Source organism: Nansenia antarctica (genome assembly GCF_963989245.1).
Source record: "Nansenia antarctica genome assembly, chromosome: 8".
Taxonomy (NCBI): Eukaryota; Metazoa; Chordata; class Actinopteri; order Argentiniformes; family Microstomatidae; genus Nansenia; species Nansenia antarctica.
The window spans coordinates 7,818,243-7,836,040 of record NC_137678.1 but is presented as its reverse complement, the minus strand read 5'-3'; the positions used below and the strand labels follow the sequence as shown (position 1 = coordinate 7,836,040).

The 17,798-nt window shown below is 47.5% G+C and overlaps 1 protein-coding gene and 1 pseudogene across 2 annotated transcripts; both read left to right on the top strand.

Annotated features, from left to right (window-relative positions):
• Positions 1-6,987: 6,987 nt before the first annotated feature.
• LOC308163796 (UPF0696 protein C11orf68 homolog) lies at positions 6,988-7,735 on the top strand (the record flags this gene model as incomplete). The annotated part of the gene is given in 2 exon segments (XM_080537987.1): positions 6,988-7,277; positions 7,279-7,735. Coding segments are annotated over 2 exon segments (747 nt in total).
• Positions 7,736-13,911: 6,176 nt separating this feature from the next.
• LOC308163795 (N-acylneuraminate-9-phosphatase-like) lies at positions 13,912-16,757 on the top strand (annotated as a pseudogene). The gene is made up of 3 exons: positions 13,912-14,016; positions 14,700-15,155; positions 15,921-16,757. The product of its transcript is annotated as an N-acylneuraminate-9-phosphatase-like (transcript).
• The last annotated feature ends 1,041 nt before the right edge of the window (positions 16,758-17,798 follow it).

The following is a 17,798-nucleotide window of genomic DNA, read 5'->3' as shown; positions in this document are numbered from 1 at the left end:
CCCCCTTGTGGCCGTTAGCTGTAAAAATCCATAGATTAGCCGCACCATTGTATAGGCCGCAGGGTTCAAGGCATGGGAAAAAAGTAGCTGCTTATAGTCCGGAAATTACGGTAATTGGAGGGATCAGAAGGCTACTGCAAAGCAGCGCAGGTCAAAGCCTCTCGAGTCACATCCATCTTCTATCATGCCAAAATCCATTACATTAATACCTGGCCAAAATCAGCAAAACCACTGTATCTACAGTATATATCTCGGTGGCGAGGAAATAGGCTCCCTTAATTCCTGATAAAAGGACCATGTTTGCACGAAATGTTACCCATGTTGGCTGGGTATTAACATTTGTTGAATACTAAAATACTGTGAACACAGTTATTGTCGTTTCTCTTCCTACTCACAAAATGTAAAGTCGCTTTGGATAAAACTGTCAGCTTAAGGCCCTGAATGTAAAATTTACAATGGAGAGGGGCGTTCCTGTTTCTTACCAGAGTGTTCAAAAGTACCAGAGTGCTCCTCAGTGAACACCTTGAAAGATACTGCAGCACCCCTCACTAGCTCATCGAAGATGTCAGCTTCCACATCAACTCCTGAGGAGTCCTTCAGGTTCACATCAGTTCCATGTGGAAGGCTGAATTTCACTGAAACTGAGAGCAAAAACACGTACTCATGTTATGATAGCTATATATATATATTATATAGGCCTACATGCAATGCATCATGTGACATTCAAATGCTCCATAAAGCATTGACTCTCTTTACTGTTCTCATTCTTTTAGCCGTCTTCCCATTAGCTTGATGTGTAAAAGAGTGGGCAGCCCCTACCTTCTTGAATGAATTGGAAGTAATCGTAGCAGTCATCCATCATTGGTGACTTACTTGACTTATGCCGTTGGATCTCTTGCAGAGCAAAGGCCATCAACGACTCTTCTCCATCCATCACGGCTCTGGGCTTTCTTTTCCACCTCTCCCCAGCTGGTACCCTGCCTCTTCAACTCCGCCTCAGAGTCCCGCCTCCAGCTGTTTCTGGGCCTTCCTCTTTTCCGCTTTCCCTGTGGGTTCCATGTCAGGGCCTGTCGTGTGATGGTAGCTGCTGGTTTGCGCAGGGTGTGACCAATCCATCCCCACTTCCGTCTCCTGATCTGGCTCTCTACTGGCTCCTGGCTCCCTCTCTGCCACAGTTCCTTATTACTGATTTTATCTGGCCACCTGATTTTGAAGATGCGCCTCAGACAGATGTTGATGAAAGTCTGGATTTTCTGCAATGTTTTCTTTGTCATTCTCCATGTTTCTGAGCCATAGAGAAGGACACTTTTGACATTAGAGTTAAAGATAAGCACCTTCGTTGGAGTAACTATTTCCCTTGAGGCCCAGATGTTCTTCAGGATGATAAATGCTGCTCTGGCTTTGCCTACCCTAGCAGTGACATCACTGGTACTCGTACCCATTTCAGGGCTCCCTTGCACTCGACGTGAACCAACATTTTCTCCAAGGGACCTGTGCAAAACATTGCTGCTTATTTCATTTTCTGAGCTATCTAATTCTACATCTGTCTCATTCAGCAGCTATAGCTAAATAGTGCTGCCTGTTACGGCTGGGCCTTCACACACGCCCTCCCCCGACCTCACAGCTCGAGCACCCGCCCCCACCCGCCGCAGCTGAGGCTTGTCCCCCTAATTAGATCTTCAGCCAAACCGGCACACCTGTCTCCACTCCCAATCAACCATCAAATACCCTACGGGGCTTCACAGTATTCTGCCTCCATTGTCGTGTCCTTGAGCCCCCTCGCCCCCGTGTCATAACACTGCCAAGTCAAATACTGTCCGGGCGATGTCGGAATATCACTGTTCCTCATCGCAGTGGCGGCAAGCTACCCAGCTATCGTTACCTTGATAGTAAACTAGCTAACGTTAGCCAAAGTTTCCCAGCGCAAGAGGATTCCGATTCCATCACCGTGAAACAATTTGGCATGGCAGCGTCAACTCTAACAAGCTAAAGCCCCCCACGCTTGCTAAACTTTCTCAAACTAAGTTTCATACCACACAAATACACTGTTTTCGACACAAGCCTATATAATATAACGAATTAACAAAAATGATAACATACATGTCGATGAAATTCAGTGCGCAGCAATACAACCATTCTTAGGTAACGTTAAGCTAGCAGATGGCCAAACATACCGTTGCTGGTTTGTGGATGGTTACTTGATGGCCGACCAGAATGTACCATTAGAAAGGAAATAACAGTTAGTGCTACTTAAATGTATACAAAATAAATACAATTACAATAAACGAATAAATCAAATAATACATATTTCGACAGCCAGCTATGGTTAATGATAGCTAGCAAAGCCAGCAGGTGCATGGACCATATCATTAGCAGGCTAGCGTAACGTTAACTTACACAAACGAATATGCACATTTTCAAATATTACATTTGAGCCTATAAATATGCACACAAAAGTGTCAATATTTGGAGTCATTCTTTTCCACTGTCATTTGAATTTATGGTTGATAACGTTAGCTAGCCTAGTGCCCCCCCACGCTTGCTAAACTTTCTCAAACTAAGTTTCATACCACACAAATACACTGTTTTCGACACAAGCATATATAATATAACGAATTAACAAAAATGATAACATACATGTCGATGAAATTTACCTTGATAAAGGTAATGTCGAGCGACGCGATGTTGAGTACCTCACCTCGCTGCATCAAGTCAAGAGAGAGAAAGATGGCGGAGATCGAGACAATTAGCGCTCACCTCACGCACAGCACGTAAATGTCCCGGATGTGGTGTTCAGTGTTAATTATGATCAACACCATAATCCAACTCTGTGCTCAATAGGGTATTAACAACAAGTGGTGTTAACATGCTTGAAGGAACACTGAAATCATAACACTTGACTCTACACTGAAAAGTGCTAACACTGTAATTTTAACACTGCCATTTTTGCTGTGTATCAGACTTTCTGAGGAAGACAGACTCGTATCTGTGGCAGTTCCGCTCCCTCCAGCTCTCCCTCCTCCTCTGCTCTTTTGTGGCAGTGGGGGGTGGGGCTTTCTTCCTGGCCACGGCCGTGTTCATCGAGGGAGACCGGCGACGGGCTGAGAACTACGTCCCCTCTGTGATGGACACAGTGTTTCAGTTCCTGTTTGCTGGAGCTCTCCTCCTGTCCATGGTCCTGCTGGCTGCCCTGTGTGTGACCTGCAGACGCCAGCAGCAGCCTATCTTCCCTAACCCACCTGGGGCACCCAAAGTGGTCAGCACCTCCAAGACGTGGTATCAAGCTGACCTGGACTGCTCCCCCTGAGAGAGACCCACCTGGACCCAAACTCATGGGCTACCAGCTGGAGAAACGCAAGAAGGACACAGCCCAGTGGATCGCTCTGAACACTGTCAACGAGCCCATCGAAGGGGAAAGCTATGCGGTCAAAGACGTGACAGAGGGGTCTGAGTACCAGTTCAGAACTTCAGGGTGTCGGGCATCAATGTGTCTGGAGCCGGAGACCCCAGCCCCCCCTCTCCCATGACGTGTGCCAAGAATCCGAACATGAAGCCGCATTTCAAATATCATGAGAACTTCATGCTGGTCAGAGCTGGATATTCTGTGAGAATCAAAATTACCGTAACTACGAGGCGGAGCCTCCCCCCGACATCATCTGGCTGAAGGATGGCGAGCCCGTCTCCGCCTGGCTCAACGTCATAAACAAAGACGGCTCCTTCCAGCTGGTCGTCCCCTTCTCCAAGCGCACCCACTCTGGCGTCTACACCATCATGGCCAAGAACTCGGTGGGCCAGGCCAGCTTTGACATCGAGGTCAGAGTCACAGATGAGCCCAAGCGCCCCGGGGCGGTGGCGTTGGAGCAGACGGTCCACGGGAAGGTGGTGGTGTCATGGGAGCCATCTCCAGACGAGGGGCTGGACGACCGGCTGCACTACATCCTGGCGGAGCACGACTCCAACAGCCGCAAGTGGCGCGTGGTGGCAGGCCGCCTCTTCTGCAAGACCTACACAGTCCACAACATCCTGCCGGGGAGGGAGTATCACTTCCGTGTCTACGCCAGGAACGACATAGGCCTCTCTGACCCGTCCAACTCCCCGACCTGGGGCACAGACCCGTCACCAGGGCCCAGTCTTAGGAAGCGCCAGGTGAGGACATATTGAGCCATATTGGACCAAAAAACAAAAAAACAAATCTGTCTGGAGCCGCAAAAAATGTAAAGCCTAATGTATAAGCCTTATAATGAAGGCCAGTGGCGCCGGCAGGATTGGATTTCATGGTACGCACAGAAACGTAACAAAACTAAATAGCGCAGACTAGCCTACAATATTCATAGGTTGGATGATTGTATCACCTATTCATAGTTTGCAGTCACGTGACTGGCACAGAGCCCTGGCGAGCAAAACATAGTGGAAACTCCGTAGAACTGCAGCACTGACCTGTCATTTTCCCACCTGTTTCAAGCAACGATTATTTAGATCACCTCTCAAAAGAAGAAAAACTAAGATATGTGAACAATCTACACATTTTGGACACTTGCGATCCATATACAGCACCCGCCGCAGTATTTCAATCACTAAAAACAGCGAAGTCGCTGCCAGAGCTGCAGTTCGGTGATGTTTACATACATCTTGTGGAGAATCTTTCCCCTTACACTGCCGCCAGGATGAAAGCGTACAAAAGTACAGACAGCAGTTATCTGTTTTTTCGATCTGGATGGGTCAATAATGCTAATGTTAGCTAGCTAGGTAGCTAAAGGACCTACACAACCAACTCCAAGCTGGTAGCGTCCACAAAAACAAACCATATCAGAACGATTATGCAAAGATAATGACTAAAAATAGAATAACTAGGCTAGTCAAAGTCAAAGTCAGCTTTATTGTCAATCCAATATATGTACAGACTTGGATTATATGTACAGTCAATCCAATATATGTACAGACACAAGATTAAAAAATAACTATACAAAAAATACTAGATAAAAGATTTGAAATGTGTGGTACAATGTACAGGGGTGGAATACAATATGAACAATGACAATAGTGCAATAGTGGTAATTGGCTCTGTATAATAGAGTAGAGCACTCGATTGCACAGCAACTATCCAACATTTTGTCAAACAACTAATTACTTGATAAAAACCTGATAAAATAGCTGGCAGGCAGCGGAAGAAAGATTTGTTTTGCCCGCCAGGTGGGCGTTCCCCTTATGCCGTGACGACACGTGCAAACAATATGGTGACAGCGCAACTCGAAACACAGATGAAAAACAGCCCAGGTGACAGCGCACCTAACACATGGGGAAAACAAAGGGCCTATTTGGTGACACTGTGACAGCGCACCAGTACATAGGCTAGCACCGAAATGAGAGTTTTGCACTTATGACGGAGGACGAGGTAGCAGGCCTAGCTACACAGCTAGCTACCGTAGGGGGCAAATCAAATCAAATGTCAAAATAAGTCAAATCAAATCAAATCAAATGTATTTACAGTAGTGACAGTGACGTAAACACCAATCATTGGCCTTTATGTAATGTTTCAAACTAACAGGTTGGGTGATTGGCTGAAGGCAACGTGAAAGAGTTTATTAAGCACGTTTACAGAAAAATACATAAGCCTTAGCACATATGCATACAACCGAATGCAAACGTATTGTGCTTTACAAAAGTGAAACACTAGGATAGCGTAAAGCGGGTCTGGGTTGTTTTTTTTTAACAGGTGGGTTGATACTTTTATCTGGCTATACCAAAAAATATGGATAAGTTTGTAATTTCATCCGGAGGAAGTGAGCAAACCAAGAGATCGTCAGCCAAAAAATAGACAAATCCACAGACTGTAGACTACAGTACCAAATGAAAACTAGCCTCCCTCGTCCTCTTTTCACTATTTTAAGTTAAACCCTCTCAGACCCACAGGAACGCCGGCGCTCCCAAATATCATACCTTCTTTAGAAGTTCATAATTCGGAAACGGTTTGAGCTAAAGACAAGCCGCTTTTTGCATTTAAAAGTAGGCAAATAGCGCTCACCGGGAAGCTCCCGTTCATCGATGTGCGTCGACGATGTCTGTATATAAATCTAGCCACAAAGTTGTAGACAGTGTGGATAGTTTCTTGCTTTGCCTGCCACAGTACTTCGTCAATCCCTGTGGATATAGGTCTACTCTTGAAAAAAACCTGTCACATCCAGTCTCATGTTGGGTCCAGTCAAAATGTATAATACTAGTCATGTGCCAACATATCCGAATCCTATTGGCCCTCGTACAACATTTCAGCGTAAGCAGGGAGTTGGAGTTCAAGGAGAGAGACCGCGGCAACGTAAAAAAGAAATAATCGTTGTTAATTTCCATTTGTGGTCAAAGCCACAGGGAGCCACTGAAGATGGGCAAAAGAGCCGCATGCGGCTCCGGAGCCGCGGGTTGCCGACCCCTGGTCTAGACAGTGCACACACACTGGAGGGCGCGCGCGCAACATCCATGTATCTTAAGGTAGCTACAGAGATTAGATCTATATGTGACATAAGGCACTCAAGGCCCCGAATGGTTGCGGCTAATCAGTAGATGAATTCACTGCAAGACAACGCCACCTTTTTGTTACACGAGGTGAGGTCCTCGGGACTAAATTAAAGCACTTAGGTTCGTGTATGAGAGAGGGAGACATGAAACCAGGTTCACACAGATATTACGTGAAACGGCAAGAGCAGCGGTGGGCCAGGACCACGTGGCGCCTTCTGAGAGGATCCAGGACCAGGATCCAGTCGTCTCCTCAGCACTTACAGGCCATGGAGCCAGCAGAGGAGGCGCTGGCGCAGCGGGCGAATTTACGAACGCAGCCATGGAGGCTTGCAGCTAGCCTGCCAGCTAACCAAGCCAAGCACGCTGCTCAATAACAGCTGTCACCACAAGAAAATAACACATAGCGCAGGACAGTGTTGCACAGAGCTGACCACTGCTGAAAACCCCCCAACCCCCATACAACCCTAGCATTGAAGTACCATGGAGGAAGATGTTCCAGGGGAGGGTGGAGAAGTGGAGAATCCTGAGCGCTTCTCTGCTGACAGCCATGCAGCAGAGGCCATGGCTGCAGACATGGACCCTTGGATTGTATTTGACTCGGGCAAAACCCCTCGGGCCGAATTCGACAGCTGGTTGGAAACCAACAGGCCGTCCCAAGTGGGACGGTTTGGGGATGAGGAAAGCGGTAGAGGTCCTGTGGGGTGGATTTCTGTTAAGGGCCCAGACGACTCTCCTAGCATTGGTGACGTCGCCGGACTGCAGGAGAGCTGGGAGAATGCTGGCCAGTGGCAGGCCTGTCAGCTTCCAGACGGTGAAGGAACTGGCACTGAACCACGGCGTGCTCACAGGGAAGTGGCTGATGCACTTGGACACAGGCTTCAAGGTGGACCACGCCTGGGAGTGTGTGGCTAGAGCGACCCAGGAGAGCAAGATCTATTCTGCCAAGGTGAGCCCACGGAACCCCACGTCTGACAGTAAGCACGTCATCTGTGTTTACAACCAGAACTTCACGGATGAGAACCAGGTGATGACGCTGGACGCTGTCATCCGGGCGACGGGCGTTAAGTGTCCGCTCTCGTATAAGCCGGATGTGTACACTTACCATGGCATCTACCGGAACAACCGCTGGAAGCTCTGCCCCACCATATACGAGAGCAAGTTCGACCTGGAGTGTGTGCCCAGACGCTCCCACATCATCAACAAAATCACAAATTTGGAGGTCACATAGGACAACAAAAAGGAGGGCGGGAAAAGGGGTTGCATAAATAAGCAGTTCGCAGTGGACTGGACACATGCCATGGGTTACGTTTTGCAGTACTGTTTGGTTCACTTAATTCCCTGAAGTGTCTGGGATCCTGTTCTTTTGATTCTTCCTACATGTTCACAAGGCAGACACATATGGGAAGAATATCTGAATTTCTTCAGAATCAGAATTCTTATCACTTGTATTCAAAAGAAAACTCTTGAGTCTGTACTGTAACTTTTGCAAAGATGTCTTAAGGATATATAAACATTACATGCCGTTAAATCATAATTTTGTAATTGTTTGTATTTAATATTTGTTTTGTTCTTGAGTACATTTACATAATTGCCAAATAAATAAGCTTTGAAGCAGGAAGTCCTCTTTTTGGGTAAAAAAAAAAAAAGAGGGAGTTGCAACAGATCCCGACAAGGTCGCTATCGTTAAAGATTGGAGGACCCCCACTAATTTGGCTGAGCTCAAATCTTTTCTGGAGTTTGCCAGTTATTATAGGCTCTTCATAGCTGGGTTTGCAAAGTTGGCTGCTCCCTTGCACAATGCGGCAGCACAACTGTCCCCAGGTATAAAAAAGGGTAAGACCCCCAGGAAGCCACTGGCTCCAGTCTGGACAGTAGAGTGTGAGGAGATGTTTGGCCAGTTAAAGAAAGCACTGGTCTCTGCACCAGTGTTGGCCTATGCAGATTTTCATAAGCCATTTGTGTTGGAAATTGATGCTAGTCATGCAGGTTTGGGAGCAGTACTTTGTCAAGAACATGGAGGGAAGCTCAGGCCTGTTGCTTATGCTAGTAGGGCACTCAAGCCTACGGAAAAGAACATGCAAAATTATAGCTCTATGAAATTAGAATTCCTTGCTCTTAAGTGGGCAGTATCCGAGAAGTTCAGAGGGTATTTGTTAGGCGGGTCTTGCACTGTTTTTACAGACAACAACCCACTTACCCACCTAGAAACAGCATGAACCCAAGGAACCACAGAGCACAACACACTCAAAGAGCGTCAACGGTCCTTGCAACCAATGCTGCTGCTACGTGGACCTGAAGAGAAAGATTGATAAACTGGAAGAGCATGTTCTCAACATCATGAAGATGATTAGTGGCACATCAAAGTGATGATTGGAGTGTGTTTTATTACTTTTTATACTTTCATGGAAGACAAGTTCAGTTTGAATGTTTTTCGGTCTTTTGGTGACAGTTGACACAGTTGACACAGTTGGTTTGAACAGTTGACACAGTTGGTTTGAATTAATAATTCAAACCAACTGTTTTTTGGGGGGGGCATCAAATCATACTCAGAGCAGTAGAGCAACGATGGGCAGGCGAGCTGGCTCCTTTCAACCTTACCTTAAAATATCGCCCGGGGGCTCGTAATGGTAATGCAGATGCCTTGTCTCGCCAGTACAGGGAGGCCAGTGCAGCTGAGGCCTCAGAGGAGGAGAATGTCTGCGAGGGAGTGCCCTTTGTAATTCAATCTGACATTTCTGTCCTCCCAGGTTGTTCCAAAGAGAGCCTAGCCATGTTGCAAGCCCAAGACCCAGTTATTGGACCACTGTTGGCCTGTTGGAGAAAAGCCAGGCCACCTGATTCAAAGGAGAGGGAGAGATTTGGTCGTGCTACCAAGGAGCTTGCACGTCAATGGGGACGCCTAAGGGAGGAAGGGAAAGTGCTGTACCGTCAGTTCAACTCTCCTGATGGTGGTAAGGAGACTTACCAGCTTGTTCTGCCACAGTGTTTACAGAAAGATGTCCTTACTCAGCTACATGATAATCATGGGCATCAGGGGGTGGAACGTACTTTGCAATTAGTGCGTTCCCGGTGCTACTGGCCCAACATGTATAAAGAGGTCGAGAAATGGTGTCAACAGTGTGGGAGATGTGTTTTGGCTAAACTGTACAGCCGACAATCAAACCTTTTATGGGCAGTTTACATGCTTCTCGGCCACATGAAGTCCTGGCAATAGATTTTACTGTGTTGGAGCCAGCTTCAAATGGAAGAGAAAATGTGTTGGTCTTAACAGACGTGTTTTCCAAGTACACCCAGGCCATTCCCACCAAGGATCAGCGGGCCAGTACCGTAGCTGATGTTTTGGTGAAACACTGGTTTCATTTATTTGGGCCCCCTGAGCGTATCCATTCAGACCAGGGAAGACATTTTTTGAGTAATTTGGTCCGACAGTTATGTAAGGTCTATAAGATTCGCAAGTCTCGTACTTCCCCATACCATCCTCAGGGTAATGGTCAGTGTGAGCGGTTCAACCGTACACTGCATGATTTGCTGCGCACACTGCCCCCAGATCAGAAGAGATATTGGCCACGGCACCTCCCGCAGGTGACCTATGCATACAACACCACAGTGCATCAGTCCACTGGCATGACTCCCTACTTTTTAATGTTTGGCCGAGAGCCCCGGCTGCCTATAGATTTTTTTCTAGGGGGGGAGGTAGAGGAGTCTGAGCAGGGCCAGGAAGACTGGGTGCAAGAGCATCAGGAGTCACTTGAGGAAGCATACAGTCATGTACGACAGCGGTTGGCTGCAAGGAGACAGTGCAGAGACGAGAAACAGGAGGAGCAAGTGAGAGACCCATCCTTAAGTGAGGGAGACCTTGTGTATGTCCGGAACCATGGGGTGAGGGGCCGGAACAAGATCCAGGACGTCTCGCAATCGACCCCTTACCGGGTGGTACAGTGTCCCCCAGAACGCGGTGTTGTCTACTCTATCACTCCAGCAGTCCAGGATGGGCCAATACGGCAAGTCCATCGGACTGAGTTGAGAGGTATGCCTGTGGGTGGGCTGAGGTCGGATACAGGCCACGATACAGGAGAAGAGCAGGGGGACATAGGAGACCATGCTGAAACAGAGTTTAAACTCACAGAAGCGTTGACATTTGAATCTCATAGTGAGGAGTCACTGTCAGAATCTGAGTTTTGCCCAGAGGCTGAGGTGGGTGAAGGAGAAGAGGAGGAGATAGAAACACCAGGGTCCCGAGTGGTAGTTGAGGGCCCCCGAAAGTCTACTAGAATTACTGCAGGCAAACACAGTAATCTTTTTCGACTTCCAAAATCCGTAACACCGGATGTTGATGGATCAGATAATGTATAGTGTTCTTTTCCTCATTTGAGAGTTTTCCCCACTGTATTTTTTAATCAGTACATCGTCGGGGCGCCGATTCATTTGGAGGGGGAGATATGTGGCGGGTGGCGCCAATAGGAAAAGGGGAGGTGTCCAAAGGAAAGCACATAGGGCTCACCTTAGGGGGAACGCCAGAGCGCAGCCGTGTGATCAGGTCGGAGGTGAGGTAGTTGCACACCTTACTCCATGCTGACAGGCAGAGATCAATAGGTCACCTACTTCCCTGCTGGGTTGAAGGCGGCTGGTAGTCGGTGGTAGGACGCTGCCATCGACGTACCAGAGCATCAGTGCGGCCAGCTGCTCTTGCCGTGAGACGTTTTGTTTTATGTTCTTATCTAGTCCGCCTGGGCAAGTGTGCCGGTAGCGGGGCGGACTAGTTTTTCTTTTTTGTTTGTTTGTTTGTTTGTTTATTTGTTATTTAAATCTGCTTTTCCCCCACCATTGCCACTTCACCGGGTTAATCCCAGTTCGACCATCAGGGCAGGTTTGAGTGTGCTATATTTATAGATGATTGCAGTGAATCCTATCACGTGTGTAAACTTGTTCACCCAGAGTGTCAAAGTATTTTCCCTACGGGCGTGTGCAGTGAACAACCCTTTTCTACAGTGTGTAGCCTATGGTGTGCAGTGAACAACCCTTTTCTACAGTGTGTAGCCTATGGTGTGCAGTGAATATAACACCTGCCCTGGTAACAATAACTGAGGTTCTTTGGAGAGAGGTCAATGTGGGCCTGGATTGTGAACTAATGTAATAAAACTATTTTCTATTTAAAGTACATTCTCAACTGTCATTCTTATGCTAGGGACCTATATGGTGGGTGTAACATTTGGCGTTGTCTCAACAGTACTTGAGAAATCTATTATATCTTTGGCTGATTACAACCGAGAGCACGGGTGACTTGGGAGGGACGTCATATCTGACTGACTCCGAAGGGAACGTCCACTTTGGGCCGAACACGCCACAGGAGAAGAAGAAGACAACCGTCACTGGAAAGAAGATGCAGAAGAGAAAGGACTCAGTCATGCTGACTCTACCTCCCATGGAAAAAGAGGAGGACAAAACAGAGAAGAAAGCTGAGGAGAACGTCGAGAAGAAAGAGGGGAAGAAAGTGGAGAAGGTGGAGAAGAAGGTGGAGGTGAAAGCTGAGGCGGCACCCAAAACCACAGAGAAGGCTGGCGAACAGGAGAGCCCTCAGTCACAACTCACAGCCTCACTGGAGGAGGTCACACCAGACGAGACCTCCACATCTGAGCCCCTGGCTGATACACCACAGGCTGCTAAGGACACTCATGACAAAGAGGCCTCAGAAAAGGAGTAACAATCAGCTAGCTGATTACATTAGTGTAGGCCTAATAGTTCTGTTAGATGTGTTTGATGTGGGATTACGGTATGTTTTGACTGAGGAGTGACCTAGAGTATCACTGAGACCACAATAATTAGGTTTCGTTTACCAAAGATGCAGTTCTCATCTCTTGTTTAAACTGGAATGCTTACAGCAAGGGACACAGTATTTTGTATGCTAAAACATTTGTGGTCATACAGCACAGAAAGACAAGGAATGTTCACTCAGAAGAAGGGTGTTTAAACTATCACATCAACAATGATTTAAACATGTCTCTTTGGTTTATACCAACTTCGTCCTAATACATATTTAGCCTGAGGTTGTTTTGTTGCCTTTATTGTTTTTTTTGGACTGGAAGCGTGTGCATTTTGTATTAGTGTGCATTTTGTTTTATCTTTGCATGAATAAAGTGCAATAAATACAAAAAAAAAACAATACAAAAAAATAAAAATAATATTTACTGTGTTGGAGCCAGCTTCAAATGGAAGAGAAAATGTGTTGGTCTTAACAGACGTGTTTTCCAAGTACACCCAGGCCATTCCCACCAAGGATCAGCGGGCCAGTACCGTAGCTGATGTTTTGGTGAAACACTGGTTTCATTTATTTGGGCCCCCTGAGCGTATCCATTCAGACCAGGGAAGACATTTTTTGAGTAATTTGGTCCGACAGTTATGTAAGGTCTATAAGATTCGCAAGTCTCGTACTTCCCCATACCATCCTCAGGGTAATGGTCAGTGTGAGCGGTTCAACCGTACACTGCATGATTTGCTGCGCACACTGCCCCCAGATCAGAAGAGATATTGGCCACGGCACCTCCCGCAGGTGACCTATGCATACAACACCACAGTGCATCAGTCCACTGGCATGACTCCCTACTTTTTAATGTTTGGCCGAGAGCCCCGGCTGCCTATAGATTTTTTTCTAGGGGGGGAGGTAGAGGAGTCTGAGCAGGGCCAGGAAGACTGGGTGCAAGAGCATCAGGAGTCACTTGAGGAAGCATACAGTCATGTACGACAGCGGTTGGCTGCAAGGAGACAGTGCAGAGACGAGAAACAGGAGGAGCAAGTGAGAGACCCATCCTTAAGTGAGGGAGACCTTGTGTATGTCCGGAACCATGGGGTGAGGGGCCGGAACAAGATCCAGGACGTCTGGCAATCGACCCCTTACCGGGTGGTACAGTGTCCCCCAGAACGCGGTGTTGTCTACTCTATCACTCCAGCAGTCCAGGATGGGCCAATACGGCAAGTCCATCGGACTGAGTTGAGAGGTATGCCTGTGGGTGGGCTGAGGTCGGATACAGGCCACGATACAGGAGAAGAGCAGGGGGACATAGGAGACCATGCTGAAACAGAGTTTAAACTCACAGAAGCGTTGACATTTGAATCTCATAGTGAGGAGTCACTGTCAGAATCTGAGTTTTGCCCAGAGGCTGAGGTGGGTGAAGGAGAAGAGGAGGAGATAGAAACACCAGGGTCCCGAGTGGTAGTTGAGGGCCCCCGAAAGTCTACTAGAATTACTGCAGGCAAACACAGTAATCTTTTTCGACTTCCAAAATCCGTAACACCGGATGTTGATGGATCAGATAATGTATAGTGTTCTTTTCCTCATTTGAGAGTTTTCCCCACTGTATTTTTTAATCAGTACATCGTCGGGGCGCCGATTCATTTGGAGGGGGAGATATGTGGCGGGTGGCGCCAATAGGAAAAGGGGAGGTGTCCAAAGGAAAGCACATAGGGCTCACCTTAGGGGGAACGCCAGAGCGCAGCCGTGTGATCAGGTCGGAGGTGAGGTAGTTGCACACCTTACTCCATGCTGACAGGCAGAGATCAATAGGTCACCTACTTCCCTGCTGGGTTGAAGGCGGCTGGTAGTCGGTGGTAGGACGCTGCCATCGACGTACCAGAGCATCAGTGCGGCCAGCTGCTCTTGCCGTGAGACGTTTTGTTTTATGTTCTTATCTAGTCCGCCTGGGCAAGTGTGCCGGTAGCGGGGCGGACTAGTTTTTCTTTTTTGTTTGTTTGTTTGTTTGTTTATTTGTTATTTAAATCTGCTTTTCCCCCACCATTGCCACTTCACCGGGTTAATCCCAGTTCGACCATCAGGGCAGGTTTGAGTGTGCTATATTTATAGATGATTGCAGTGAATCCTATCACGTGTGTAAACTTGTTCACCCAGAGTGTCAAAGTATTTTCCCTACGGGCGTGTGCAGTGAACAACCCTTTTCTACAGTGTGTAGCCTATGGTGTGCAGTGAACAACCCTTTTCTACAGTGTGTAGCCTATGGTGTGCAGTGAATATAACACCTGCCCTGGTAACAATAACTGAGGTTCTTTGGAGAGAGGTCAATGTGGGCCTGGATTGTGAACTAATGTAATAAAACTATTTTCTATTTAAAGTACATTCTCAACTGTCATTCTTATGCTAGGGACCTATATGGTGGGTGTAACATTTGGCGTTGTCTCAACAGTACTTGAGAAATCTATTATATCTTTGGCTGATTACAACCGAGAGCACGGGTGACTTGGGAGGGACGTCATATCTGACTGACTCCGAAGGGAACGTCCACTTTGGGCCGAACACGCCACAGGAGAAGAAGAAGACAACCGTCACTGGAAAGAAGATGCAGAAGAGAAAGGACTCAGTCATGCTGACTCTACCTCCCATGGAAAAAGAGGAGGACAAAACAGAGAAGAAAGCTGAGGAGAACGTCGAGAAGAAAGAGGGGAAGAAAGTGGAGAAGGTGGAGAAGAAGGTGGAGGTGAAAGCTGAGGCGGCACCCAAAACCACAGAGAAGGCTGGCGAACAGGAGAGCCCTCAGTCACAACTCACAGCCTCACTGGAGGAGGTCACACCAGACGAGACCTCCACATCTGAGCCCCTGGCTGATACACCACAGGCTGCTAAGGACACTCATGACAAAGAGGCCTCAGAAAAGGAGTAACAATCAGCTAGCTGATTACATTAGTGTAGGCCTAATAGTTCTGTTAGATGTGTTTGATGTGGGATTACGGTATGTTTTGACTGAGGAGTGACCTAGAGTATCACTGAGACCACAATAATTAGGTTTCGTTTACCAAAGATGCAGTTCTCATCTCTTGTTTAAACTGGAATGCTTACAGCAAGGGACACAGTATTTTGTATGCTAAAACATTTGTGGTCATACAGCACAGAAAGACAAGGAATGTTCACTCAGAAGAAGGGTGTTTAAACTATCACATCAACAATGATTTAAACATGTCTCTTTGGTTTATACCAACTTCGTCCTAATACATATTTAGCCTGAGGTTGTTTTGTTGCCTTTATTGTTTTTTTTGGACTGGAAGCGTGTGCATTTTGTATTAGTGTGCATTTTGTTTTATCTTTGCATGAATAAAGTGCAATAAATACAAAAAAAAAACAATACAAAAAAATAAAAATAATATTTACTGTGTTGGAGCCAGCTTCAAATGGAAGAGAAAATGTGTTGGTCTTAACAGACGTGTTTTCCAAGTACACCCAGGCCATTCCCACCAAGGATCAGCGGGCCAGTACCGTAGCTGATGTTTTGGTGAAACACTGGTTTCATTTATTTGGGCCCCCTGAGCGTATCCATTCAGACCAGGGAAGACATTTTTTGAGTAATTTGGTCCGACAGTTATGTAAGGTCTATAAGATTCGCAAGTCTCGTACTTCCCCATACCATCCTCAGGGTAATGGTCAGTGTGAGCGGTTCAACCGTACACTGCATGATTTGCTGCGCACACTGCCCCCAGATCAGAAGAGATATTGGCCACGGCACCTCCCGCGAAATTGCGAAGATATCAAGGCCATATTGTTTGATCTGGATAACACACTCATTGACACAGCGGGTGCCGGTGGAGTGGCCGTACAAAAAGTCAGTGAGCTGTTGAAGACCACACTGGACCACGACGACCACTCTAGCATCAGTGACATTTGTGACGGGTTCAAAAGAAAGCTCTCTCGAGAGACCTTTGACCCTGCAGGAGACAGAACTATAGACGAGCTCCGGATCGTGCACTGGGAGGAGAGCATCCAGGAGGCAGTGGGTGAGAGTCCCAGGCGGCCCACTACACTGGGGAGGGAGTGTTACTACCTGTGAAAGAACAGCCGTCTGGAGCAACTGACCATAACGCCCCCGGTACGCGACCTGTTGACAGAGCTGAGGACCAACCACAAGCTGCTCCTGCTGACCAACGGAGAGACCCAGACGCAGAGGGAGAAGGTGGTGGCGGTGGGCTGCGAGGAGCTCTTTGACGCTGTTGTGGTCGGGGGAGAACATGCAGAAGAGAAACCAGCACTCTCAATATTCACCCACTGCTTCAGCTTGCTGGGGGTGACGGCTCTGGACTGTGTGATGGTGGGAGACTCACTGGACACAGACGTTCTCGGGGGCTTCGACGCAGGGGTACGCGCCACAGTGTGGATCAACAATAGGGGGGGCTCTCTGCCTGAGGGAGCAGTCAAACCAGACTATACCATTCCCTCAGTGCTGGACTTACCTGGTATTCTAGCCAGTATGAAATGAGGCTCTTCTACGAGTGGTGGAAAGGGGATCTCAACCAATCAGATAAAGAGTACTGTTGTCAAGGAAGGCCTTGGACTGGGAACCTGGTGATATTGTCATATTTAGAACCAACATACATGAAAATGAAAGTGATACAATTTCGTTTGATACAACGCAATATTTCAAGAATATGAAGTCCACTGACCAGAACGAGCAGCACGCTGGTGAAGTAGTGAAGGCTGGTGAAGTAGTGAAGGCCTCTGGTGAAGTAGTGAAGGCTGGTGAAGTAGTGAAGGCCTCTGGTGAAGTAGTGAAGGCTGGTGAAGTAGTGAAGGCCTCTGGTGAAGTAGTGAAGGCTGGTGAAGTAGTGAAGGCTGGTGAAGTAGTGAAGGCTGGTGAAGTAGTGAAGGCTGGTGAAGTAGTGAAGGCTGGTGAAGTAGTGAAGGCCTCTGGTGAAGTAGTGAAGGCCTCTGGTGAAGTAGTGAAGGCCTCTGGAAGCAGCACGCTGGTGAAGTAGTGAAGGCCTCTGGCAAAACCCTGAATCTAATTTGATTGCAAATGTCTAATGACCTGCTTTTCTTTCTTACTGAAAGCGCTTTGAGTTGCATTCATGTACGAAAGGCGCTATATAAATAAAGTTTCACAGTTTCACTCCCGCAGGTGACCTATGCATACAACACCACAGTGCATCAGTCCACTGGCATGACTCCCTACTTTTTAATGTTTGGCCGAGAGCCCCGGCTGCCTATAGATTTTTTTCTAGGGGGGGAGGTAGAGGAGTCTGAGCAGGGCCAGGAAGACTGGGTGCAAGAGCATCAGGAGTCACTTGAGGAAGCATACAGTCATGTACGACAGCGGTTGGCTGCAAGGAGACAGTGCAGAGACGAGAAACAGGAGGAGCAAGTGAGAGACCCATCCTTAAGTGAGGGAGACCTTGTGTATGTCCGGAACCATGGGGTGAGGGGCCGGAACAAGATCCAGGACGTCTGGCAATCGACCCCTTACCGGGTGGTACAGTGTCCCCCAGAACGCGGTGTTGTCTACTCTATCACTCCAGCAGTC